This window comes from Helicoverpa zea, chromosome 1 (genome assembly GCF_022581195.2).
Source record: "Helicoverpa zea isolate HzStark_Cry1AcR chromosome 1, ilHelZeax1.1, whole genome shotgun sequence".
Lineage (NCBI taxonomy): Eukaryota > Metazoa > Arthropoda > Insecta > Lepidoptera > Noctuidae > Helicoverpa > Helicoverpa zea.
The window spans coordinates 5974663-5990399 of record NC_061452.1 but is presented as its reverse complement, the minus strand read 5'-3'; the positions used below and the strand labels follow the sequence as shown (position 1 = coordinate 5990399).

Sequence of the window (15737 nt, the reverse complement as noted above, 5' to 3'; positions counted from 1 at the left end):
TCGCATGGGACCGCCGGAGCCCCGCAGCGCCGGAGCCGTGACAGAAGCCATGCTTGCTGCATGTTGCATGCTTACTTCCATGCTCTGTTAATTGATATGGGATGTGTTATATTTTAAACGTACTGAGTAAAAAAAATATTGTCATTTTATATTATATGATGTCATTTAATAGTATTTCAGAAGTTTACTTTAGTTTAGCATGCTACAAATTTAATTGTGGCTGACTTAGTATTTTAGAAGGCAACATACATTTTTGGGGGCGATTAATGATATTAAAAAGAAGCCTGTTTAAATAGCACCCTATTTTAATTATATTTTCTATGTGACTTTTATTTAGAGAAGCTAAATAATAAAAGTTAATTATGCCAAATAATGAGTCCAATCGCTTAAACTTTAGTTTATTTTGTTTTATAATAATAAGTCATTTGTATAAAACAAAGATACGTTGTAAATTTTTGGTTTTAAATTTAATTATATTTTATGTTATATTTTTAATATGACTTTCCTTAACTTTTAAATGCAAAAACTAGTGGATTTTTAAGGCAGAAGTCCTTCATTATTAATCCAAATCATGAGGCTGATTATTTAAGTGGTTTAATGTTTAGTTTAAGTTAAATGGCAAAAACAAAAAAAAATGAAATTAAATATGTTTGTATTACTTTGCCCAAAATGTCACGGACAATATGTATAGTGCCCGGTCAATTTGATTATTTGAATAATTATTATCAAATTGCGCTCTCATATTGGGCATTATTCATAATGACCGGGCATTATGTATACTGCCCAATTTATCACTTGGTCCATAACATATATACGATTATCTTTTCTAAGTTGTCTTTGAAGATGAGCACAGATGCCTTCGCACCTCGGCTGTAATCTCGGTATTTTCCAAGAAGTTTGTATACAAATAAGTAATGATATCAATCAATATCGCTCAAGTCTAAGGGATCATCGTAGGTCCAGTCCGCCACGCGTATGGCGTGCACCACACGCGGCCGGCACGACTACCGGGGTATTCCATCACAAGACTTTCAACTAATGTGGCTAAGGTCCAGTCATTACAGATATGAAGTACGACAAAGGTACGATGATACATGATACCCATTTTCCAGATACCAGATTCAGGCTGACTTTGTACCTAGACATTCCAAAAAGCAAAAAAAAAAATGATAGATTTAATTACGGACTTTGTAGTGTGGTTGCGCTCTAAGTACATTTTCTAATGTATATTTTCCAGAGATATCAATGTGTTCAATTGGGGCACATAATGTTTCACTTACATGAATAAAAACCACATTATTCTGTATTATTTTATTCAGTCCAAAATTAATACTTCCTTCTTCTTAATCCTTCTTCTTTTTAAATAAATTTAACAGTTTTTGTGTTAGTGACACAGGAGTTCCCAATGGCTTGAGAACTAACTCTTTTGTGCAGATGTTGTGGAGTGGGCCAAATGCCAGTGCTACCACAGTGCAGGCTAGGCAGATAACATTATAAGGCATACTGAAGTCTGGAGTAGGCAATGATACCATAGCACCATTTGTTCTGAACACGATAGGGTACCCTGAAAATAAACAGTATTTGAGATTTCTTATCAAAACAACATATCGACTGCAAGCAAGCAATACCTCCTATCTGACATTTTTGTTTCAAAAAACCAAAAAACTTGTATCTACCATAAACTACCTTTAGATTCAAAATAAAAACAAAAAACTTTATTAATCAATACTATGCTTAGAAAAAGAAAACTTGGATTTTCAGTATCTCATTATACCTTCCTCGGAATAAGGATTTTATTAAGTTTTATTGTTCCCCTTTAAAATCCACCCGGAGTCAGATAGGAGGTATTGCTTGCTTGCAGTCGATATTCACAAAAACTATTACTAACTTGAAAAATATATGTATAGTATAAATTGGACTACTTACATATCTTTGATGCATTAACAAATGAATCAAATGTGGAGCCAGTAATAGGCAGACTTGTATAGTTTCTGGCTGTAGGCAGGTTTGCCGAAATGAGTGCTGAACCAACATAGAACCCATGGTTAGCATCAGGAGGATATTCTTGCCATTTCAGAAAGACAAACTCAAAGTCGATTGTTATGGTTGTTGTTGATTTAGGCGGAAGTTTGATGAGTAGCTCCAAATGGTATGGTTTTTGCCTGCTCCTACCAGGTGAATAGAATTGAGACATAACCAAATTACTCTCAGCTTCACCATTAATTCTTAGGGAACTAAGTTGTATTGGCAACCACCAGGGAGCATTTTCCAAAACAACAACATTTATAGAAGTCCAACAGTTGTTTGTAATCTCTGTTACTATACCTCCATACTCTTTACCATAACCAAGAATGTAGCGAGTAAAGTGTAAAGGTGGGGGTACAGAAAGGGGCAAATGTAACTTAGATTTATATTTAGCTCCAATATTTATCATTTGGCCATCAGGCTTTACATTGTAGACTGCTAATTTAGTTTCGCTACCACCTCTTTGAGACATTATGACATTTTCTGGCGATGGTGTTAATGTGAATGTCTGTGTATCATTTAAAGTAATATCAACATATATCTTGCTGTCTGAAGAAAGCGGGCAAGCTCCAGGCAATCCTTGGCCAAATAATTTTCTGAACGACCAGTCATTGCTGTTTATTATATCATAATCATAAACAAGAGCCACTGTCTGTTTAAATTCCATTTGAGTCTCCAAGCAGTCACTTGATTTACAGATTTTTCTTACATGAACTCCAATTGAATGGTAGTTTGTGTTATGGATCATCCGGGAGTTGAGCAATGCAGAGAAGCCACGACTTGATTCACATGGTAAAAGTTTCTTCCATGGTGTTAAGTTCTCTGTGCACACAATCTCCCTAGGTAGTGAAGCATATCGAAGCTGTGAGGTAACATTTTGACTAGATTTGACTGCTCCCATAGGCCAAAGGGCCATTTGAGGTGTGACAGTATTAAAGTTGTCAATGAAATTAAGTGAAGCACAAAAGAGTCCTGAAAGAGTAGCACTTAATTTTTTCCAATGTGTATCTACATCTGTAACATCAGGTGAGAACCAGGCATACAACTCTGCCCCAGGTGCCGCATCCAGTACTGGATATCCCCATTGGTTATGTCTCCATTGTCCTTCAGTAAGAGTTAAGTGTAACTCCTCCACTTGAAAGCGAGATATAACTTCAGCCAATGATCGAGGTGCCAAGTGGGAATGAACTAAAAACAGAAATACTCACTGAATAAAGAAAGTTCACTAGTATGTCGACTTATTGAAAAAATAAACAGGTATATATATGTAAATAATTTATGTTATCAATCCTTACATGAAGAAGTCTCCCCATCTACCAATGTGACGAATTGAAAGTAGCTATACAGATGAGTCGGCGGCAAAGGTTTTATATATAATTCCTCTTTAAAGTCATCTCCACGGACAAATAAAAAATAAGTAAGGAATACACTGTAATATACTAGTTTACGAAGGGTCTCCATTGTAAGCCACGAATAAAGTTTAAAGAAAGATTTTCATTATCAACAGTGTAATCAAATTCAATCATTCGGTATCGCAGTCCTATTCGGCGCAATGTTTCTAAAAAATTGACACTGACAGCTTGAATCTTGACAGCAAAATAGTTTGAATAGTAAATGACATTACGACAAAGACTAAAGAGCATTGTGTGTTCCGAATCTTAGGATGCTTTTAACTTCAGTGTAAACTTGTAACGTCATTCGAATCTGATGTGATATTCCGTATCGTACTGGTGAGAAAGTGAGGCGTGCGTGTTATTATAATTTATGATATTGTGTGTCTACAGTGACATGGCAACATTGACATACATGGCAATGGCATGCAGATGGCAGATGAAAAAGAAAATTCCTCGTACCTCGTTCTCCTTTCTCGATAAGCTTTTTGAGAATACCTAACGTTAAAAATTTTTGGCCCAAGTCTATGGCAAAATAATGACATGAAATTGACATTTCTGCCAACTTTGACCTTATTTTGTTGACATTGTTGACAATTTGAATTTCATGATATTCAAAAAAAATACTTAGCTTGTGGACGTGCTATGCTGGTTAGACAATAGAAAATGTGATAAATGTGAAGGAAATTAAATCTTGACGCGATATTTTTTATGAATAGAATAGAATACCAAACCATTATAATCTTTAACGTTACGGAACTAATTCTGTGTGTACGAAGTTTCTAATATCACGACGCGACAACAAAAAAGAATTAACTTTTTTATTAATTATAGTAACGTGAATTAAGTACATTAAAATGGATACCGAATTTATACACATATCTACTAGCTTGCGGTTACAACTGGGCTACGGTATAGGCCATGTATTGAACGATGTTTGTGCAAGTTTATGGTTTACATATTTTCTTGTATTTTTTCATTTAGTACTTGAATTTAGTGCTTCTCAATCAGGTAACTTGATGTTAATCGGTCAAGTAATGGATGCTCTATCAACGCCTTTTGTTGGCTATCATTCAGATCACACAGACAATCGTTTTAGTATAAAGTATGGTAAGCGGAAACTATGGCATTTATTTGGTAAGTATGTTTTAAAGTTTTTAATTATTAATTACTTGCTGTTTATATATTTGCTAAGTATGAAATCAGTTTACTGGTAATAGTTACCAATGCTTAATTACTTGTTTTAGGTACAGCCTGTGTTCTTGCTTCATTCCCGTTCATATTCACGGAATGTATTGGTTGTTCATCCACACACAAATGGGCACAAATGTACTATTATGCTGCATTTATTGTTATATTCCAAATTGGATGGGCTGCTGTTCAGATTTCCCACTTAAGTTTAATACCAGAGCTGTCTGAGGATGATCATACAAGGACACATCTGACTGCAATCAGGTAAATATGTTTTATGTTCATTATAAATTGATAAAATTCATGTATCACTATGGGCAAAGTATAGTAAAAATCTATATCATGTGCCTAGCCTTTTCCAACTATGTTCGGGTCTGCTTCCACTCTAACTGGATACAACAGAGTACACTGTTTTACATAGAGCGATTACCTATTAGATCTCCTCAACCCAGTTATCTAGGAAAAAATATTTAACATGTAAAAAAACACATATTAATTGAATATGTTTCATAAGAATACTAATTATGTTAATATTTCTATTGCAGATATGGATTTACAGTGTTTTCTAATCTATTTGTTTATATTATCACATGGATTATATTACATTTGACTGGGGAATGTGATAAGCATGTAAGTTTATTAGTTTTTTTATTAATCACTAAATCGTAAATTCTGTTTATGAGTTATATGTTTGAAACATTTTCTTTATTCTTTTAGCAAGTGGGGCCTACTGATGCATGGAAGTTTAGACATGTTGTCTATATAGTATTAGGACTAGGAACATTAACGTCAATTATATTTCATCTTTCTGTTACTGAAAAAAACAACTACCAACGTCAAGAGCTACTCCTAGCTGAAGGTGAAAGCGGGGCACACTATGAGTTCTTACAAAAACCAGTCATGTATCAAGTAAGTTGATAGACAAATAACATACTGCATGTCTGAATTAGCTTGGTATACTGAAAACAGGCCTAATTCCTATATGATATGGATAGAAACCTTTTAATATGTTGTATCTAGTTATCAGTAGACTAACACAGTTATCAATACTCATTACCTACTCATTACTATTCAAATATTAAATGTTAAATAATTAATTAAGTTGTTTGTAGGTTGCAGGAGTGTACATGTGTACGAGGCTGGTAGTGAACATTTCTCAGGTGCTCATCCCACTGTACCTGCACCGGACGCTAGGGCTGGCTGCGAGAGCCCTGGCCGTGGTCCCTCTCGCCCTGTACCTTGGCAGTCTGGCAGCTGCTGGAGTACAGAGGTTGGCACCAAGATCCTTCACTCGAAAACTTAATTATTTGACCGGTGCTGCATGCGCAATAGCTGGTTTTGTGTGGATTTATCTTGGATCAGATGATGATTACAAAGTTTATTTCATTTATGTGGTTGCTGTGTTAATAGGTTAGTACCCTCTCACTTACACACATTGACCTATATTACAATTATGTAAATAAAACCATGTTATTATCCTAAAATGTTCTGTCACCTCTTAATCTATGTACTGTTAAATAAACTAACAAACCTGATGAATGAGCCTCACATACCCCTGTTACCATGTAATACAAATGTTATTTTGTTGTGATAAAAGTAGTTAGTCAGCTCCAATTCTGTGTATGATATGGTATTACCCAGAATTTTCGTTCATAAATTGTATTTCTGTTATCAGGTTTTGGTGGTGCAGTGATGTTGGTGACGAGCCTAGCTCTGACGGCTGACCTAGTCGGAGCTAGGACAGAAGCTTCCGCCTTTGTCTACGGCCTCATGAGTTTTACTGATAAGCTCGCGTGCGGCATTGCAATTGCTATTATACAGGCATAGTAAGTGAACTCATGATTCATAGTGACACATAATGCTTCTGTTTACACATTTAGTTGAACTCAAATATTATTTCAACAATTTGTAATAGTGTTGATTTTGTCAAAACACATAATTTTGTTAGTCACTTTCAAAAACAAGTAAGCAAAAGCAAAGTAAGGAACCTACTGTTTCAATGTAAAACTGTGTCCACTTTGCAATTACTTTAGGTACCTACTTTATATCAAAGCATTCTTGTCCATATATAACACAAACTGTGCTAATATTAGTATTCCTAAGTTGCTGCTCTAAATTGCTATGCCCTATCAGGGCGATGAACTCATAAGACCTCATTGTGCAATACGCAATAAAGTAAATAGTAAAAGCTATATCTAAAATTTGATATTACGTTTTCAGCGCAGACGGCGCTCCTGCGGCGTACTACGGGACCGTGCTTGTGTGGGTGTGTGGCGTCGCAGCGATTATAGGACTCGTGCTAACTCTGCTCTTGCCAAGATTTAGATTTGATGCTCCATCATCCACTGGTAAGTACTTGATAATATATTTGGTAGTATATTTTTTATCAACTACCTACAGTTTCATGTTTTGTCTTTGTATGTTTCAGTGGACTCCTCAATAAACAACTCTGACGTGATCTCAGAAGAACAGCAATTACCTGCGGCGATAGAAAGTATATGAAGCGAATTTTAGTACAATATACATAAATATGTATGCAATGCACACATAATATATTCCTTAAGTATATAATTGACTGGGTAGTTACCATAAGTATCATATTATCTCAAGATGAGTACCTAAAATACGTATGGGTGAACATAATACTATTTATTTGGTTGCAACAATACAAGAGGCATTTTACTCACATATTTTATTTGGTTATTTATTCTCATAATAAATCTCTATAGAATGTAATGGGGAACTCTTAGGAATTGATATTTTAAAGTTAGATTCAGTATAAGAAGAATAAATGGATCTCGTGCGATAGCCTGAAAGTTGTAGTAAGTGAAGATGTCTTAAAGCACAAAATGACTAATAACATAGTAAGTATAAATAAATAATGATAACAACACGTTACTAGTGTAATAGTGTTACTACCTACTTTACATTCCGGCAATTGTTGTGAATATATAGTTACTTATGTATCTAGATATTCTATTGTTATTTTTGTGTTAAGATTTTAACTGTGTTATGATAGTACAGGTGCTAATTGTGTAAATGATATTTAATTGCAAGTGAAATGCAATGATACCAATTGATATTATATTTACTAGGAAAAAAAAACAATATTCAGTCAGTACTGTATATCTATTTATTATTGAGATATAATTATTATGGAGCTACATTTTCGTAAGTAGGTACCTAATATTAACTATAAAGTGACTATGGAGTAGTTTTTTTTTTATTGTAATAATTAAATTACCGCTGTATTATTTTTACCAAATTGCACTTCAGTAAATCAGAAGGTATAGGTAGGTACTTTTTATAAATTAAATAAATTATTTTTTATCTCCAAAAGTTAAATTATTTTTTATTAATTATTATATCCGTCGGAATTGTTTCATTTATTAAACCTTCTTACTTACCACCTAAACCTAACCAAATACCAATCGTCATCATTATCTTACTCATCCTAGGTACGTACATACTCAGAGTACCTTATATTACCTGTAGTATTTTCCTATTACTTCAAGAACTCTAATTGTAATCTTGAGATTTTTTTCTTCTCATCTTGGGATCTCTGAGATTTCATTCAATAGTAGCCAACATTAGCAATGTGATGGAATGACTTCTGAGTAAATAAGTCATCCTCCTCCGAGCCTTTTTCCCAACTATGTTGGGGTCGGCTTCCAGTCTAACCGGATTCAGCTGAGTACCAGTGCTTTACAAGAAGCGACTGCCTATCTGACCTCCTCAACCTAGTTACCCGGGCAACCCGATACCCCTTGGTTAGACTGGTGTCAGACTTACTGGCTTCTGACTACCCGTAACGACTGCCAAAGATGTTCAATGACAGCCGGGACCTACAGTTTAACGTGCCATCCGAAACACAGTCATCATTGGTGTCTAAGATATACTTAGAAAGTACATACAAACATAGAAAAGTTGCATTGGTACTGAGTAAATAAGTATAAAATAATTTAAGTACCCAAAATAAACTCATGAATAACACCAGACAATCTAATGATCAGACAACTTGTGATCTAAAATAGAATTAGGTAGTAGGACCTACTTATCCCACTAACATTTTATGAATGAAAAATGTTTCCACAAGCATGTATGTTTGTTGCTCATTTACGCCAAAACTACTATGCCGATTTAAATGTTTGGTAATCAGATTGTCAGTCTAGAACTTGGGAATTATTAAGATACTTTTACCCGTGTTCGGGATGCGGGTGGAACCGCGGTGCGGGAAACAACTAGTAGGCATTAAAAAAAAGAAAATTCCGACACCCTCTGGTGGTTAACATGATGAAGTATCTAAGTATAGCACTCAGCCAACACTATACAATAAATTCTCGAACAGACTGTGTTTATCGACGCGAGACGATTTTCTGCCTAGTAGGTACCTATCTACTCCAGTCTCTAGCTAGGTAATAAGTAACAAATTACTACTAATTCCTGGCAAAGTTTCATCAAATATTATGAGTTGGCCGCGCGGTCGAAATGGACACGTAGTGAGTAGGTACATATAGACCTATACGTCTGTCTGGCTCTATTGATTTTTAGTTTAGCGTAAGTCATCTGAAGGTGGTCTGGTACAAATAGCTACCTATTGGTATTTATTTGGGGCAGCAAAAGTATCGATACGTTATTCTATCAACCTGCCTACATTATCAAAATAATATTTTTTAGGTTTCTGTAATCACCAACCCGCATTGAGCAAGCGTGGTGATTAATGCTCAATCCTTCTCCGTGTGAGAGGAGGCCTGTGCCCAGCAGTGGGACGATAAAAAGGCTGTAACAGTAACAGTTCTGTATATGTATAAAGAAGAGTAGCAATCAAAAAACTAGATGTAATATTAGAGGCTATATATAATAAAGGCTCCCATATAAAAAACGTGATTTTTATAATCCTTTGTTCGCAAGTCTGACTCACACTGCCGGATTTTTACGTTTTCAAACTTATGAACTGAAGCCATATAATCCTTTGTGCTACAGTAAACATAAGCAGTAGCTAACAAAAGGTTTTGCACATAAAGGGCTTGGTTGAATGAATTTACAAGGTTAAAGAATCTATACTTCAGTGCCTAATCCGTTTTTGTGATTTACTAGGGGAATTGAGGTAATTAGTTTAGTAAGGCTCTGTTTCAGCCTTTTGGTACAGATTGTAAAGGTTTTCTAAACAAAGACATTTAACTTTTTTATGAAGTTTATTTCAAAATAAATACTTTATATTGTATCACAAAAGCTTACATTGCACCTTTTAGTATCAAACGTCAGAATACTTTTAAGCTTGAATAAGAAGCACGGCTCATTATAAACTACAGCCTGCAAAATGCTGTAGAGAGCTCAACTCTATACAACAATACATTAGTCAGAAGCTGCCAATGCAATAACTGTGAAGCGTACTTCATTGGGATCACGAGCCATGAACTCCTTGCACACCTTGGCAGCATCTTCTAGTAGAGAATCAGGTGTAGTAGGGCCATGATTAACAGGGAAAGCCTTGCGGCCATCTAATTCATATAGAGACCCATCCTTATGAACAAATGTTATAAAATGATGGTTGACAGGCTCCTCAGCACTGGGAGTATTGGTTTGTCCCTCTTGGGCCAATTCCTTGTGGGCAGTGATAATACCTTCAGACTTTTCTAACAATTTTCCTCGAGCAGAAGCATCTATATCTTTGGCTTCATCTAAGAATTTCTTCATGTGTCCTTCAGCCAGCTCTATTTTATCAGTATTATTGGCAACACTGTGCACAAGTGCCACAGTGCCGCAAGCATTACTTAGGAACTGTTTCATATAGAAAATACTGCTTGAAACTTCTTGTCCCTTCGATAGAATATCGCTTTCTTCCTTTTGTTTATGTTCTTCGTAAGCATCGGAAACCGGGAAGAGGAGCATGACAGAAAGCACGGGACGGGGAACCCACGACAGCATTTCAGGTTCCAAGCCCATAACATCTACGATACCCCATTGACTAGGTACTCCCAATTTCTGCAAAAACTTATTCATAACCTCGGGGTTTGATTCTAATGGGATTAAAGTTTCAGTCGCCATTTCGGTTTTATTTCTGGAAGTAAAATTCGAACATGTGAGGTTACCGGTACCTACTAGATTCAGATGTTAATACGCAGTCTCTATGAGTAATACATAATGAATTGTACTTACCAGTTATAAAACTTCTCAATAAATACTAAAACAAAGTCAGACTGAGGTAGCGTATTCGAGAAATTCAAATTATGATGAGTAAGTAACCCTGACCGATCAATACAATCCGATTCCGTCTGACTTTTTGATTATCAACATAGAGTAGTCCTTGTGAGGTGGGGTCAAAAGAGAATCGACTAAATTGTTATATATTTCGACTGATGTGGTAAAAAAAAATTGCGATATTTTAAGCGCAAGTTGGTTGATTCAAAGGATAATATTCATCTGTTCTGTCTGTTCAACTTCAATATATTACATACGATCATGATGGGTGAGATTTAGAATCAATTTACTTTCCGGTGCTACATTAATATTGTCAAAAATTTCACATAATTATACTCCAAATCAAAGTGATTCTGCGTGTTTGTTTCTGCATAATCCGATTTAAAAACGGGATATCCGATATTTATATATTCGATTTGAATTTGGACAATGACACTGATTTAACACCACATCACTATTCTTAACATTGCCGATTAAAAAAAAAAACTTTTACCACACATACAACGGGAATAATTTTGTTATTCAAAATGTTTAGTTTATTAGTTTTATGTATTAGAATTAGATAATTAAGTGTTTATAAAAATGTACCTGTATATTTCCTAAAATAAATTGAAAGTTTTTGTGCGATTCCGTTGGATAACTTGTTGAAATGGCAGTTTGTGGTCTAAGAACGTTATTGTTGATCGTCTGTATTTTGGAATTGGTATGTCTTGCCGTTAAAATCTTATAGAAATGTTGATATTTCTATTGGCTGTGCCTTATTACCGTTCATAAGCTTACCACTTTTATTTATCATATTGGACTGTTTTTCTTGGAGTAGAGATTAGGTACTTCTTAGACCTAGTAACTGATGACCTCCACTAGGTACCATGCAGATTCTGATGATATGAAATCATATTTAAATGACTCATACTCTGGTGTTGATTGCTATAATCATTGTTTCTTTATTACAGATCATCACAATACAGCGGCAAGTCTTTGATTTTCTTGGATATATGTGGTTGCCAATAATTGCAAACTTCACGAACATAATTTTGATAATATTTGGATCATTTGGAGCTGTTCAGTATATTACAAAGTATCTTTTAGCGGTAAGTCAACAGTTAGACGGTTCAGCATTATGGTATATTGCTAACAAGTGGTAAAGAAATGACCTACTTTTTTCTTTTGCTTTCACCATGTGTAGGTGGTTCCATAAACAACATTATGTAACCATTTAAGAATTTACTATCACATTCTTTATAACTAGGGCTGCCATCTCGAATTTCGCCAAACCCGGACAAACATTTAAAAAACCCAGACATTTGGCGTAAATAGCATTTTTTCTCCGAACCAGTACGATTTTTTTTTAAACAAAATAACACCTAATTTGTAATCCATTAACTATTAACATATACTTAAATTCAATGAGGTGTTTCCTTACATGAAAAGTGTCCGGGTTTTCCCCGGACACTTCTTGAAACCCCGCCCGGACGGCCCCCGGACGGCCTTAAAACGAGGACAAATCTGGGGAAACCCGGACGGATGGCAGCCCTATTTATAACCAATCTTCTAAAAGGAGGAAGTTTTATGGTCCTGATTGAATTTGACTCATGCATCTGTGGGAATGGGTTAACGCTTTATTATTCCATAGTAAAATTAAAGTAATAAATCTTTTCATATCCTAAGATAGGTGTCATTAAAGCAAATTTTAATAATGTGTAGGTATATTATTAAAGAAAAAACTTTTTGTTATGTAAACAAACTTTTGCTTATTCACATTAGGCCATAGTGATGCCGGACAAACTAGTTTTAGAATGTTTATGTCAATCTTGACTCTAATCATTATTAAATTGATAATTTTATTTTCAACCTTTCTCTTTTGATTGTGTGACATGTTTGTGACACTTGATTTTGAATAAAAAAAACCTTTTTTATTCTTTACAGTATGCAATATGGAGTTTCATGTGGCTAGTATGGAACATATTTTTGATATGCTACTACCTGAATTTGGGCTCTTTGAACAGGGTATGATTTATTTTAAGTTTTTATGTAAATATTATATTTTTCCCCTTATTCTAGACTATATAAAGCAAGTCATATATTTTTCAGGATAGTGGCCTGTTATCCCTAGGTACAGGCAGTGTGAGCTGGTGGGAAGGCAATGGTTGGGGATGTCAACCAGTTTGGGATGAAGTGGATGGTCCTGGCTCATGGAGACCCACAAGAGTTGAGGGTTGTTTCATGCAGTGGGACCATGTGGAACTGGGACAGTCAGCTGTTGCTGCTATATTTGCAGCCACAGCATTACCACTTGCTGTTGTTTTGGCTTATAGATCCTTTAAAAAGCAGAAGCCAGCAGCAGGTAACAACATATTTTTTTTTATACTGATTTCAAGTGCTATAAACAGTAAACAGTAGTGCTCATTCACTTATTTATTCGCAGATAAAGGAACAATGTCTCGTCGACCGGTGTATACGATTGAACTAAGTCCAACAGAAACAAACATCAGTGAAACTTCAATGAAGCCAATGACACCTCGTCGAGTCAAACGTCGATCAGGTTCTCGAGGAAATAACTCGTCAGTCCGGAGGTCCCGTCGATCATACAGAAACGCCGGATACTTATCGTCAAACGCTTCGTTGCCTCGCGAGTCGAGAGCCTCTCGACCGACGTCGGCACACTCGTCCTACTCCAATTTTCACGCGGCGCGTCCTGTCTCTTATCACACAGCAGAGCGAGAAAACTTTCCTTGTGTAGAAGATGCCTATGACCCACCACCCCCAGTCGAATCTGTTCCTATAGTCACTAATAATAGGTATAACACCATAGGTCGTAGCAGTATGAAATCGGGTTATGATGTAGTCGGCCCTTACAACGAACCAAACCCACCAAGGAAATACGAGCCCAACATTGCATCTTATGACAATATTGAAAGAAATTATGAGACCGCACCCACTTACGATAATAGAGCAGACAATATAACTCCTTGCGAGTCTCCTTCTTACGTGTACGGCGGCGCTTACGGCGAGGCGGCGTGGCAGACGCCGCCGCCGCCCGCGCCGCCCTACAGCGCCCGCGCCACGCCGCAGGCGCCCGGTCCGCCCGCCTACCAGCCCATCAATGATCATTATAACATGAATATAGCAGCTTAATTAATCAATCATATTGTAGATGCTTGACCTTGCAGAGTACTTAAGTGCCTTACTTCAGTGATGTTATTTGGTAAATGCTGTTTGAAATATTGCTGGCCTTACTGTAGTCACTAAGTTTTGATTTATATTTAGATAATCATATCGAAATATTGCCATCAAGTGGTGTGTTTAACGAATGAGTGTTTCAAGATGTGAATGTGATTTTATACGAATTTTTTCATTTGGGTTTAGGTCATTGAGCGAGCATATTTTTAAGGAATTGTTATTATTATGTCAAGACATTAGCTTTAATGAAACTGTTAGTGTTAAGTTTCTGCCAGAAATAATTAGTTTAACAACGATAGCACGTGTCGTTATGAAGCATTCAAACTGAATTGAAGATTAATTATAAATTATCCAATTGTTGATTTGATTGCCCAGTGAATTTATACTTATTTGTTTGGGCACAAAATAAGTTTATACTTACATTTTATATCGAATCCTACCCTAAACCATTCCACTGACTCACATTCCAGAAGCTGATCATAACATGTTTTTAATGTTCAGTACATACATTACTTGTGTTCTGTAAATGTATATCGAAATAAATAGTATCAAGATCCCTTTATTAGTAAATTAGAAAGTAAACAATAGTTATTTTATAATGTTATGAGAATTCCAGTGTAAGGCGATTATCACACTGCCCCGCATGATGCAGCGTAGTGCGTGGATGCGTTTTTTTCCGTTGTATGGAAATATCTCCGTTTGTATGGAAAACACGCATAGTCCAACACACTGAAAATGCATCCACGCGCGTTCATGCGGATTACGCACATACATGCGGAGAAACACGCACCCCCGCGCGTAGGTGCGGGGCGAGACGCAAGGTATGGCACACTGAATCCCGCAATGCCGCGCGTGATTTTGAATGGGCGTGACGTGTATATTTGAAAATGGAACTCGCTGTGCGTGAATTTACAAAACGCACCTACGCGCGTGAGTGCGTGAAAAACCCGCACGATGATGCAGATCTGCACTCCCGCAGGAACGCGCGTAGGTGCGTCGACACGCAAGATGCAGCGTGATGCGGGGCAGTGTGAAGATCACCTTATACTTCCGTCCAATTGAGTTGAAGTTCTCGAATTACTAGAATCTCATTATGAATGTTTAAGCAAAAGTCGAATTTGTCTAGATAAGGTATAAATAATCGGACTGTATTTGTTACTATAGTCTTGATGATGAACTGTGGACCAATTTTGTACCTAGCAATTAATTAGATTACAACGAGCTTTATTAGGTTAAGTGTATAAGTTATAGGGTTATATTTGAACCAGACTATCTGGTAATTTTTATACCAAATATACACCTACTAAGCAAATACAGATCTTTATTTTTTTGACAATTTCTCCTCCTGATACCTACATACATTCATCATCCTCCGAGCCTTTTTCCCAAACTATGTTGGGGTCGGCTTCCAGTCTAACCGGATGTAGCTGAGTACTAGTGCTTTACAAGGAGCGACTGCCCTGCCTGACCTCCTCAACCCAGTTACCCGGGCAACCCAATACCCCTTGGTTAGACTGGTGTCAGACTTACTGGCTTCTGACTACCCGTAACGACTGCCAAGGATGTTCTATGACAGCCGGGACCTACAGTTTAACGTGCCATCCGAAACACAGTCATTGGTGTCTAAGATATACTTAGAAAGTACATACAAACTTAGAAAAGTTGCATTGGTACTTGCCTGACCTGGAATCGAACCCGCGCCCTCATACTCGAGAGGTTGGTTCTTTGCCCACTAGGCCACCACGACTT

At 36.4% G+C, this 15737-nt stretch overlaps 4 protein-coding genes and 1 long non-coding RNA gene across 6 annotated transcripts; 3 read left to right on the top strand and 2 right to left on the bottom strand.

Annotated features, from left to right (window-relative positions):
- The first annotated feature begins 815 nt into the window (after positions 1-815).
- Positions 816-1306, top strand: LOC124645750. The gene is made up of 2 exons (XR_006986271.1): positions 816-881; positions 958-1306. It is a non-coding gene; the product is annotated as an uncharacterized LOC124645750 (long non-coding RNA).
- On the bottom strand, positions 1297-3626 carry LOC124645675 (GPI transamidase component PIG-T). Its single transcript, XM_047185560.1, has 3 exons — positions 3321-3626; positions 1927-3213; positions 1297-1564 (listed from the first exon to the last, which is right to left on the bottom strand). The coding sequence occupies exons 1-3, from the start codon at positions 3484-3486 to the stop codon at positions 1344-1346; spliced, it is 1674 nt and encodes a 557-aa protein (XP_047041516.1). The 5' UTR covers positions 3487-3626; the 3' UTR covers positions 1297-1343.
- Positions 3627-3951: 325 nt separating this feature from the next.
- Positions 3952-7952, top strand: LOC124632882 (major facilitator superfamily domain-containing protein 12-like). The gene is made up of 8 exons (XM_047167870.1): positions 3952-4553; positions 4664-4871; positions 5153-5237; positions 5325-5516; positions 5720-6017; positions 6283-6433; positions 6828-6955; positions 7036-7952. The coding sequence occupies exons 1-8, from the start codon at positions 4274-4276 to the stop codon at positions 7107-7109; spliced, it is 1416 nt and encodes a 471-aa protein (XP_047023826.1). The 5' UTR covers positions 3952-4273; the 3' UTR covers positions 7110-7952.
- A 1831-nt stretch (positions 7953-9783) lies between these two features.
- On the bottom strand, positions 9784-10921 carry LOC124635015 (ubiquitin carboxyl-terminal hydrolase isozyme L3). Its single transcript, XM_047170753.1, has 2 exons — positions 10767-10921; positions 9784-10668 (listed from the first exon to the last, which is right to left on the bottom strand). The coding sequence occupies exon 2, from the start codon at positions 10653-10655 to the stop codon at positions 9963-9965; it is 693 nt and encodes a 230-aa protein (XP_047026709.1). The 5' UTR covers positions 10656-10668; positions 10767-10921; the 3' UTR covers positions 9784-9962.
- A 368-nt stretch (positions 10922-11289) lies between these two features.
- LOC124635001 (DNA-directed RNA polymerase II subunit RPB1) lies at positions 11290-14601 on the top strand. Of its 2 annotated transcripts, none has more exons than XM_047170734.1 (5): positions 11290-11511; positions 11762-11899; positions 12735-12815; positions 12900-13152; positions 13234-14601. In XM_047170734.1, the coding sequence occupies exons 1-5, from the start codon at positions 11458-11460 to the stop codon at positions 13941-13943; spliced, it is 1236 nt and encodes a 411-aa protein (XP_047026690.1). In that variant the 5' UTR covers positions 11290-11457; the 3' UTR covers positions 13944-14601. The 2 variants fall into 2 exon arrangements, with proteins under 2 accessions (XP_047026690.1, XP_047026698.1); XM_047170742.1 differs by lacking the exon at positions 11290-11511 and adding an exon at positions 11523-11672.
- Positions 14602-15737: the final 1136 nt, after the last annotated feature.